This window comes from Coenobita brevimanus, chromosome 91 (genome assembly GCF_032717465.1).
Source record: "Coenobita brevimanus isolate Jiangsu-jjx chromosome 91, ASM3271746v2, whole genome shotgun sequence".
Taxonomy (NCBI): Eukaryota; Metazoa; Arthropoda; class Malacostraca; order Decapoda; family Coenobitidae; genus Coenobita; species Coenobita brevimanus.
This window is the reverse complement of record NC_137044.1, coordinates 32,360,322-32,372,525: the sequence shown is the minus strand read 5'-3', so window position 1 is coordinate 32,372,525 and position 12,204 is coordinate 32,360,322. Positions and strand designations below refer to the sequence as shown.

At 42.5% G+C, this 12,204-nt stretch overlaps 1 protein-coding gene across 1 annotated transcript in view; it reads left to right on the top strand.

Moving 5' to 3' along the window:
• The window catches only part of LOC145411954 (solute carrier family 23 member 2-like), a 31,563-nt gene extending 20,663 nt beyond the window's left edge, over positions 1-10,900 (top strand). Inside the window, exons 10-12 of the mRNA XM_080281924.1 lie at positions 1,278-1,407; positions 2,315-2,456; positions 10,840-10,900. Of these exons, the coding sequence (XP_080138050.1) occupies positions 1,278-1,407; positions 2,315-2,456; positions 10,840-10,900 (333 nt within the window). The remainder of the gene's footprint in view (positions 1-1,277; positions 1,408-2,314; positions 2,457-10,839) is intronic.
• The last annotated feature ends 1,304 nt before the right edge of the window (positions 10,901-12,204 follow it).

Below are 12,204 nucleotides of genomic sequence, written 5' to 3'. Positions count from 1 at the left end.
GGATACTGCAAGAAACTGCATAAGAATAGAGGTGATAAAAACGTAAGGAAATTCAGTTTCCCAAACAGAGCAATTGATCAGTGGAATGCACTACCGAATAAAATAATGTGTGCCAAAACAATTCACAAATTTAAGGATATGTACGATAAATATGGTTTAAGACAAGGGACAGTACGAGCTTGACTCATTCCTGTAAAGATACAATTAGGTAAGAACACACACACACACACTTTTTTTTTTTTTGTATCTGCGGATTTTTGTAAGTCGATCCTTTGTAAGTAGGAGTCTGCCTGTATATGAAACATTTGCTGGCTCAGAGGTACTGAAATGGCAATAATTAGGTGGTAGTGCATTGTGTTCTTGAGTGCAAGGCATGGGAGGGCTAGGTTTACGATGGAAAAGTTGAAGGGTAGGATGGGATTGGAGTGTATTGGTGTTGTGATAAGGAGAGGTAGACTGAGGTGGGTTGGGCATGTGGAGAGGATAGGGGATGATAATTGGGTGCAGAAAGTGGGAAGCGTTAATATTAGGGGTGGGGTAGCGAGGAGTAGATCAAAAAATACCTGGGACGAGGTCATTTAAGTTTGACCTCAGGGTTAAGGGACTGAACAGGGAGGCTGCCGGAGACTAAGCAGCATCGAGAGCAGCCATTTGGTGACCAAGGTCAACGCATGCAAGCATGTCAGAGCCTTCAAAAACGAAACGAAACGAAACGAATCGTAAGAGTTGCACAAGTGTGGTTGGTGTAATCGTATACTTGCACAGAATAATATGGTCTCAGGTTTCTGCCTTAGATGTTATTTTGCCCTACTTACATTGCATAGTCTCGTCGTATACGAGTGTTAGGCTCATACTTTATAGATATCATTCAGCACATGTGACTTTTTTTTTTTTTTTTTAATCATTGTTAGGCATTGTTATTTGGCCCCTTCAGAAATGTCGACTGCAATGTAATTATATATCTGTAACTGTGTAGTATTCCATGCAGTTCAGTGACGGTCTATACCAATTTATTCTTGCTACCATCATATGATTTTATTCAAGTTATTAAATCTCCCTGTTACTGGAGAGGTTCGAGCTAACCTCTCCAGACCGAATAAGTCTCTCCTAAGATGAATGAAACCGTCTTTAGATGGAGAGAATAGCTACAGAATATGTCACCGGATTGAAGCGATTAAGTGATGATGCCACCTTCGCATGTCGCATAAATAATCCATGTAGAAATAATAATCCACAAATAAACAAATAACCCGATAAATAATACATAATACCATCAGTGGCTGGCCAACAACCCCGGCATCATAGCAACTGGGGTGCCGCTGCTCGACCAGGTGCTCACGGTACTCCTCCAGACCTCCATGCTCCTCGGTGGACTCCTCGCCCTGATTCTAGACAACACACTGTCTGGTACGTCGGTACAACACACTGTCTGGTAGCTAGGCTTCCCTTCACTGATTCCCTACGTTGGAGCAAACTTGACAACCATGTAGCATAACTGTTTTCACTAAAATTTGGCCTAAAACTGCTATATCTCTATCTTGAATGCAGAGATCTAAAAATAGATTAACACTTCAGTATCATGCTATACGATTTTTGCTCTTACTTGTCCCAGATTTTCGTCCTTTTTCAGCTTACTACGCGAAGCTCAGTAGCAGAAAGAGATAATGTTGCAGCTCTATGCCATTTTCACAGCACCTTACAGTGATTAGCATCATATTCCAGTGGTAATCTCTTGTTATAACTCAGTATTCAAAATGGAGATACGTCAATTTTAGGCCAAGATAGAGTAAAAAAGTATAGTTATGTTTCATTTTGACTTCATTACTTATTATGTTATCAGTTACGATCCGTGACCAATTCCAGTACTAACCAATATGTACTTTATCACCATGTCACATTGTTTTTTGGTCCTGGAGAGGGTTGCCTTCACGTGATAGCACCAGTAGCCGGGTGACTTTGCTGACTAATTACACACACTGTACTTCTCTTAGCTTCCTCCTTATCCCCTGAAAGGAAGATGGGGACAACCTCAGCCTGCAATCCACTGGGTTCATATTAAGTTGAACCTGGAATTACTACTACTACTACCATACTACTACCCAAGACTAATAAGTTATTGGCCTTGCTACTACCTACAATTACTACCACCACCACTGCTGCAACAACAACAACAATAATTACCTCCTCCTCCTCCTCCTTCTCCTCCCTCTGCTGCCGCTGCTGGTGCTGATAACTCTTTGATATTCTAGGTCTGTATCTTAGCTGTGGCGATATCATTCCACACCCCCTGATAATATCTTTCCCATTTTGGCAGGCACACCTAAGGAGCGAGGTCTAGACAAGTGGAATGCCCTGTTTTCATCACTGGAGTCCATCGACGATGTGGGTAAGATCCAGGTAGCTGGGGACAAGCCCAGCTGCTACGATCTCCCCATCGGCATGAACGCCATCAGGAGGCAAGTAGCGATTCACAGAGATTTTATGTGTACGGAGTTAGGAAAGCCGGTCTCAGGTGAATGGGGCTATATAGATGGAATATCTTAAACTTTGCTGGTACTTGGGTAAATTACTACTAGACCAAAATAATCATCGTCATCATATCGCTCCCCTAATGCTTCTTCGGAACCCAGTGTATTTGATTCCACATCCACACAGTTGAGTAACCTTAACCTTGCCCTTAGCACCGAAATTACCATTTTGGGTGATTTTAACATACATAATGTTGAATGGTTATTGCATTCTCCCAGGACTGATGACGCTGGTCTAGAGTGCGAGCTGTTTGCAGAACCGTTTAATCTCACCCAGCTGGTAAAGCAACCAACCAGAATACCTGATAATCCGGACCATAATCTCCATCTCTTGGATTTATTCTTGACAAATAATCCAGATCAATACAGGATAGAGGTACTGTCACCACTTGGATCCTCTGACCACAATCTCATCAAAGCCTCATTAATTAACCCCCCCCACACCTCCCCATTCTGAACCTGTCAGGGTGACCCGATGGCACTTTGATAGGGCAGACTGGGATGGATTTAAAAATTATCTTGCTGACATTCCATGGCAGTCTTTCTTCTCTAGTGATCCCAATTCTACCGAGTCCCACATTTGCGATTTAATACAAGCTGGTATGGATTTATTCATACCAAGTCAACAGTTCAATAAAAGATTGAACTCTCCAAAATTGTTTGATGGCAACTGTGCCAGAGCAACAGGAAAAAAGTCATTAGCATATAACTCTCACTTAAAATAAAAAAACATCTGAATCACACTCTCAATTTAAAATTGCTAGAAATCATGCAAAATATGTAATAAATCTAGCAAAATCAAATGTTCTTCAAAAGCATCAAAACTACTTAACTATAGAATATTCTGGTCAACTCTTAATTCTTTCAATAATAACTTTAACAAGTCATCTTCCATTCCCCCACTGAAATCTTCAGATGGCAACATTACAAATGACCCACGTGCGAAAGCAGACATTTTTGCCAGTACATTTGCCAGCCAGAACATCCCAGTACTAGAACTTGACTCTCCCAAAATTGTTCCACTTAAACTACAGACAAGATACGTAAAATCCATCTTAGACAATTTACCTACCAACAAAGCTTCAGGCCCAGATGGAGTTCCGCCAGTTGTTTTGGAAAAGTGTTCCCCTGAACTTGCCTCTGTTCTAGCTAAATTATTCAGACTATGCATATGTACTTCTTCATTCCCAAATTCATGGAAAGAAGCCAATATCCACCCAATTCCAAAGAAAGGAAGTTCCTCTTCTTGTTGGACTTCGTAGCCACCATTTATATATATGTAACTCTTTAGTCTTGTAATATTTAAGTCTTGAGTTTTGGTTAAATTTATTTTGGTAATCGAAGAGCAGGAGGAGTAAAAGATGAATACAGGGAGCTGATCTTGATTTATTATCTTCAAAGAAAGTCTAAGTTGAGCAGAGTATGTATTACGCAGGGACTTAATTTACTAGCTAAGTCTAATCGGACCCCTCTTCTTATTTGATCTTTTCACTTCCTGCCGGTACTATGGTTTGCCCCGTTCGGAGCTCTGATTCCTACATTCTCGTTTAGCAGGGGTCGTGTCACGTGGGCTATACTGTTGTGAAGCTTCTAGAACACTGTATGTCTGTGTGTATGTACAGCTTCCGGTGCACGACAAGCATTCCTTCACTTTTAGAGTTCCAAGCTAATTTCCTTTTGTTTGATTCTCGCTGATACACTACCTATCTAACTCCCTGGCTTGGTGCTTCTATCTATCTATCTTTCTATCTATCCATCATGCTATCTATTATGATTTGTATTTATAATATGGAGTCCTGACACTCTGACCCCTCTGATTACAGACCAATAGCAGTCACATCTTCTCTTGGTAAGGTATTTAAAACTTTAATTAATAAGCACACTGTTAAACACCTTGAATCCAACAACTTAATTAGTGATAGACAATATAGTTTTCGCCACGAAAGATCCATCATTGACATACTTAATCTCCTAACTCATACCATCCATCAGTCAATTGACCTACATGGAGAAACTCATGAAGTAACCCTTGATATTTCTAAAGCTTTCGATACAATATGGCACCGTTCCCTGCTGTCCAAACTCCCTTGCTATGGACTAACGTCTTTTGTTCCTTTGGTCTCCTCATATCTCAGTGACAGGAAAATAAGATGTAAAGTAGATGATGTATATTCCAATTTCCACTCAATTAACACCGGCATGCCACAGGGATCAGTTCTGGCCCCAACCCTGTTCCTGGTTCATATTAATGATCTCGTATCTCTCACCCACAATCCCATCCACTCACATGCAGATGACTCAACACTACATAGTTCATTCACACTCAGACACCCATTTACAAAGTCTAATATCTCTACCTCTCAACTCAGTACAGCCATCTCCATACTTCAAGACTTATCTACGATCAGTGAATGAGGACAAAACAACCTTGTCTCATTTAATGCTAGTAAAACTAAATATATACAATTTACTTATAGACAGATATTGCCACATTCGTGTATCACCTTCAGTACTACTGATATTCCCATCTCCAAAAGTATTGAAATTCTCGGCGTCTCCCTTAACAATGCCCTCAGCTGGACCTCTCATGGTAGATCACTTGCCAAAACCGCCTCAAAGAAACTTGGATTAATGTATGGAGTCCGTAACTTCTTCACTGACGAGCAGTTAGCTATAATTTATAAGAGTCATGTGCGCTCCCAGCTTTATTGCTCACCCTTGTGGAATGGATGTGGAGAGGTTGCATTAAAACAACTAGACAAAATTCAGAACAAGGCAGTTAGAATTATTAACAACCCTGCCATTACAAATAAACTACTTCCCCTACAAGAAAGAAGGAATGTTGCCTCCCTTGCATTATTTTACAGATATTTTTATGGCGAATGCCCAGATGAAGTTGCACCCATGATGCCACCTCTCCATGCCTTCCCTCGTGCTATACGGGCATCTGGTAGCGCTCATGACTGGAATGTCACTCAGCCACATTCCAGAACTTCTGCCTATCAGAATTCTTTCATTCCCCGAACTGCATCTCTTTGGAACTCGCAACCCCAGAGTTGTTTCTCTCCAAACTTCAACCCACAGCTGTTCAAGTCTAACTGTTACAGATATTGTATGAACAGAGGACACCAGTAATCTGGTGTATGGATTATTTTTTTTTTTATTCATTTGTTTTTTCTTTCTCTGTTCTATTAAAAAAAAAAAAATCATCACCATCATCCATCTATCTATCTATTGCCAGACGCCTTAATCCCTTAACGGGGTTGCCACAAACAAATCGCCTCCACGTCACCCTGTCTCCCTCCATTTCACTACCCTGCTCCCAATTCACCCCCCCTCTGTCATATACCTCTCCACTCCATCCCTCCATTTCATCCTTGGCCTTCCCCTCCCTCTCTCCCCCTCCACCTCACTCACACACACACTCCCCTCGTCAGTCTCTCACTCTCCATCCTCTTCACATGGCCAAACCACCTCAGTGTGTTTCTCCTAATGTTTCCTATCACATCCACATCCACACAACAACGCTCCTTCACATCCTCATTTGTAACTCTGTCTCTCCATGTGACTCCACACGCTCCTCTCAAATAACTCATTTCCACTACTCTCACTCTTGACTTGTGTCCCTCCAACAAGGTCCAAGCTTCACTTCCATACGTCAGAGTCGGTATCACAATACTGTCATGGAATAACATTTTCACTTCCATGCTCACTTCCCTGTTTCTTATCACTGCCTTCAGGGAACCAGCAACCTGTCTTCCTTGTTGTACCCTTTCAAGCACTTCACCCTCCAAACTTCCATCCTTACTCATCACACTACCCAAGTATTTAAACGTATTCACATTTTCCAATATTTTCCTTATCATCCAACCTCACTGTACATTAACTGACTTCACCTCTCTCGAAGACCATAACTTTACTCTTCCCTACATTCACCTTTAGATTCCGTTTCTTACACACTCTCCCAAACTCATACACCAAGCCTTGCAGCTCCCCATCGTCTTCATTTAACAACACAGTATCATCTGCAAATAGCAGTACAGGGAGTTTCTAGACACTGCCCTCACTCATTAGGGCCACTCCAATATCCACTGTCCTACCTTGTATCTCTTTTATAACCCCATCCATATACAGACTGAACAGCCATGGAGACATGACACATCCCTCTTTCAACCCAACCTTCAAATAGAAAATCTCACTCAGTTCACTATCCACACGCACTGCAGCCTTAGCACCCTCATACATACTCTTCATGCATTCAACAACTTCCCATCTACTCCATGTATTCTTAATACTTTCAGCAATCCTTGTCTATGCATCCTGTCATATGCTTTCTCCAAATCCATGAAGGCCGCATACAACTTCTTTCCCTTCTCTAGACACTTTTCCACTAAAGATGTAAGAATGAATATCTGATCTACACAACGTTTTTCCTTCCTAAAGCCTCCCTGTTCTTCTCCAACTAATTCCTCTGTTAATTCTCCAACTATGTCAATAAGTATCCTACCGTATACTTCTCCTTTTACACTGAGAAGACAAATGCCCCTATGATTACCACACACTTCTTTTTCCCCTTTCCCTTTGTACAAGAGAATAATTATACCTAACTTCCAATCCTCCGGGACTTTACCTTCCTCCTAGGCCAATCAGCACATCTTCCACATCCATTCTACTACTGTCTCTCCCCCATGCTTCAGCATTTCACCACACACTCCATCAATTCCTGGGGCTTTCCCCATTTTGACTTTCTTTAATGCCTCCACAACTTCCATCCTCCTGATTCCTTCCTGTCTTTTCACCTCCCTCCTGCTCCCAGCCATTCCCCAGCCACTTATACTAGCATTACTTGCATTTTCTTTGGTCAACAATTCCTTAAAGTGTTCTCTCCATCTGCTCACTTTTTCTCTCTTCTCCACTAGTAATCTACCATTTTTATCTTTCACTCTCCTGCTAACCTCACTTCCACCCTGTCTTACTCTCTTCATCTCTTTCCAGAACATTTTCATACAGTCCCTCCACTTTACACTCAAATTCCTTCCAAATTCCTCATCCACTCACTAATCTTTTCACCTCTCTCTTCCTTTCTACATATAACTCTCTCTTCCATCTCTCAGCTTCTCCTACACCCCTATTTCTCATCCATTCATTATTTGCTTTCTTTTGTGCAAACTATTATTTATACTTAAAGATGGATGGGCCAAAAAGTATAAAATAAAATAGAAAATAAAATAAAAGGACAGTATGGATCAGTTGGGTCAAGGATTGTGTGGGTAAAGTTGAAAGTTGGAATACAAATGTGGGCGATTGTGTGTGTGTATGCGCCAACGCAAGATCGTGCTAGCAAAGTGAGAGAAGAGTTCTGGACAAATGTGGAAGTGTGCATGCAAAAGTTTGGAAGGATTAAGTGAGTGTTTTTGATCGGTGATATGAATGGTAAAGTAGGGAATATGAAGGTGGATGGAATAGTTGGTGAGTGGGGTGTGCCTGCTGAGATAGATGAGAATGGCAGTGCGTTAGTGGACATTTGTGCTGGGAGGGGGTTGGTGATAGCCAATACCTTCTTCAGGCATAAAATGATGGCGAGTGATGAGAAGGGTGGGTGGTGAACTGAATGAAAGGAAGGCAATGATTGATTATGTGTGTGTGGATGAAAGGATGCGGAGATGTGTAATGGATGCAAGAGTTTATAGAGGATGGGGGAGTGGACTTTCTGACCACTACTTGGTGGTGGCCAGAATTAGGATACATGTAAGATAGAGGAATAGAAGAAGGGAAAGACGAGAGGAAGGAGTAGTTGCAAGGAGAGTGGAAAGGTTACAAGAGGATGAGAAAAAGGCAGAGTATAAGAGAGAAGTGGAGGAACGATTGGGCAAATATGCATTGGAGCAGATGGGGGACGTGGAAGGTGTGTGCAGGATATTTACGGAAGAAATATGTGCAGCATGTGATGTGGTGTGTGGGAGGAGGAGAAGACGGAGGGGGGTGCAAGGAACAGCGTGGTGGACTGAAGAGGTGAGACAGGCTGTGGCACAAAAGAAGAAAGCATACAATGAATGGATGAGAAATAGGGGCGTGGAAGAAGTTGAAAGGCGGAAGAGAGAGTTATATGTGGAAAGGAAGAGAGAGGTGAAAAGATTAGTAAGAGAGAGTAAGAAGAGAGTGGATGAGGAATTTGGAAGGAATTTGAGTGTAAAGTGGAGGGACTGTAAGAAAATGTTCTGGAAAGAGGTGAAGAGAGTAAGACAGGATGGAAGTGAGGTTAGCAGGGGAGTGAAAGATAAAAATGGTAGATTACTAGTGGAGAAGGGAGAAAAAGTGAGCAGATGGAGAGAACACTTTAAGGAATTGTTGAACATAGAGGATGGAAGTGATGCGTGTATAAGTGGCTGGGGAATGACTGGGAGGAGGGATGTGAGAAGACAGGAAGAAATCAGTAGGATAGAAGGTGTGGAAGCACTGAAGAAAGTTAAATTGGGGAAAGCCCCAGGAATTGATGGAGTGTGTGGTGAAATGCTGAAGCATGGGGGAGAGATAGCAGTAGAATGGACGTGGAAGATGTGCAGATTGGGCTGGGAGGAAGGTAGAGTCCCGGAGGATTGGAAGTCAGGTATAATTATTCCCTTGTACAAGGGAAAAGGGGAAAAACAAGTGTGTGGTAATCATAGGGGCATTTGTCTTCTTAGTATAATCGGAAATGTGTATGGTAGGATATTTATTGACAGAGTTAGAGAAAGAACAGAGGAATTAGTTGGAGAAGAACAGGGAGGCTTTAGGAAGGGAAGAGGTTGTGTAGATCAGATATTCATTCTTAGATCTTTAGTGGAAACGTTTCTAGAGAAGGGAAAGAAGTTGTATGCGGCTTTCATGGATTCGGAGAAAGCATATGACAGGGTGGATAGACAAGGATTGTGGAAAGTATTAAGAATATATGGAGTAGATGGAAAGTTGTTGAATGCTGTGAAGAGTATGTACGATGGTGCTAAGGCTGCAGTGTGTGTGGATGGTGAACTAAGTGAATTTTTCTCTTTGGATGTTGGGCTGAAAGAGGGATGTGTCATGTCTCCATGGTTGTTCAATCTGTTCATGGATGGGGTAATAAAAGAGGTACAAGGTAGGGTAGTGGATGTTGGAGTGGCCCTGGTGAGAGATGATAGTGTTTGGAAACTTCCTGTACTGTTGTTTGCAGATGATACTGTGTTTTTGAATGAAGACGAAGGGGAGCTGCAAGGCTTGGTGGATGAGTTTGGGAGAGTGTTTATGAAACGGAATCTAAAGGTGAATGTAGGGAAGAGTAAAATGATGGTCTTTGAGAGAGGTGAAGTCAGTGAATGTACAGCAAGGTTGGATGGTGAGGAATTGGAAAATGTGAGTACGTTTAAGGACTTGGGTAGTGTGATGAGTAAGGATGGAGGTTTGGAGGGTGAAGTGCTTGAAAGGGTACAGCAGGGAAGAAAGGTTGCTGGTTCTTTGAAAGCAGTGATAAGAAACAGGGAAGTGAGCATGGAAGTGAAAAAGTTACTACATGACAGTATTGTGATACAAACTCTAACTTATGGAAGTGAAGCTTGGACGTTGTTGGAAGGACACAAGTCAAGAGTGAGAGCAGTGGAAATGAATTATTTAAGAGGAGCCTGTGGAGTCACATGGAGAGACAGGCTGACGAATGAGGATATAAAGGAGCGTTGTGGTGTGGATGTGGATGTGATAGGAAGCGTTATGAGGAACGCACTGAGGTGGTTTGGCCATGTGGAGAGAATGGAGGGTGAAAGACTGACGAAGAGAGTGTATGTGAGTGAGGTGGAGGGGGGAAGAGGGAGGGGGAGGCTGAGGATGAGATGGAGGGATGGGGTGGAGAGGTATATGAGAGAGGGGGGTGTGAGTTGGGAGCAGGGCAGTGAAATGGCGGGGGACAGGGCGACGTGGAGGCGATTTGTTTGTGGCCACCCCAAACGGGATTGAGGCGTCTGGCAATAGATAGATAGAATTTCTTTGGCTGGTTAGAGGCAGCTCAACATGTTCTTGCGGGAGCAACACTAACCTCAACCCCATAATCAAGAAAGCCTTATCAAATCACAGTAAAAACAATACTGCACATTTGCAAGTCAGCTGATCTTCCTCCATGGTAGGGTATAAAACTGAAAATAATATAACACCCAAATTTTTTATGGTATGGAGAGCTATCCTACTGATGAATTTTGTTGTGGTCAGTGCCAAATTATTTTACTGCTGCAGTTACTGGTATGATAAGCTACCTACTTCTCTGAAAGCTGCTGATACTTCTATTATTTTTTATTTCATTTTTCGTTTTCAGAGCAACCTGGACTCGCTTCTTCCCAATATCACCAACCTTCAGAGGATTCTTCAAGCGCTAGAAGACACAAGGAATGCAGGAACTCGATCAAACTCAAGAACAGGACATTGATTAACTGGGTTCTCTTGGCCTACTGTATGCCTCAGTCTTCCAAGTGTTCTGCAGCGTCCATAACCTTCCGGTTGTTTTCCTTTATGTTGAACATTTTCTCCCCTCTGACTCCCGTAATGACGTCCTAAATGCCTTATCGCCTGGTCAGCATGTGGAGTACTCTGTGGTTAAGTGCTATATCAAGTTGTGGGAGGCAGCTTCAGTTCCTTCCCCTGAGTGTCATTAATTTGTCAAGATTTCGTTTATTACATATGCAGTGCTTGATGGTAACCATATAACCACATAATGGGGTGATGTGGAGCCTATTATGGTGACCCTGTTGACTGGATGGAGAGACGCATATGCAGTGTCCATCCGGGAACCAAACCTCCACTTCTCCAGGTACCATTTTATGGTGAGGCACTGCCCACCACAGTGGAACATCAGTTTACTGTATGGGATAGCCCCGCAGGCTAGGTTGCTTTCCTGAGGTTGATGGGTCTGGTTGGCCAGACAGAATGGGGTTACTCAGCAACAACAATGGCAACAACAACAACAACAGCAACGACACTTTTCCTAACTGAGATCCAAATGAGAGCCAGCCAGTGGCAGAATTCACAGTAAACTCGACCCTCATGCATAAAAAGTAGGGTCGTCGACCATCAGCACGTGTGACTGAGCTGGGCTGGAGGTGGACAGTGACCATCCTATTGTCCTGGCCCCCTTTTCTGGAGACCTGGCATTGCCACAGTGTAGCAAGAATTGCAGTGTGATTGTGTCTTAGTCAGCATTATAAAACAGGAAGTGCTACACAACCGCCCTCCTACTCCAAGATTCATATTTTTCCAGCTCAGGGGATAGACTTGCTTGACCTTTCCCGTAGGTCCATCAATCCTCCTAAATATCACACATCTTTACATGTCGCAACTTCGGTGCTAACAACTATCGTCCGTACTGCATACAAGGTAGAGCTATGTGATTCAGGACTATTTTCATGAGATAAGCAAGAGAGTTTCTATGGCATATCATTGGGTCAAGCGGAAGATCAATCAAACTTTCTTCAAAAGCAAGCATCAAAACTACTTAACAACCCTATTGGCAATAGAATATTCTGGTCAACTCTTAAATCTTTCAGTAATAACTTTAACAAGTCATCTTCCATTCTCCCACTAAAATCTTCAGATGGCAACATTACAAATGACCTGCGTGGGAAAGAGGATATTTTTGCCAGTACATGTGCCAGAAACTCTACCATAGACGATACCAGCCAGAATG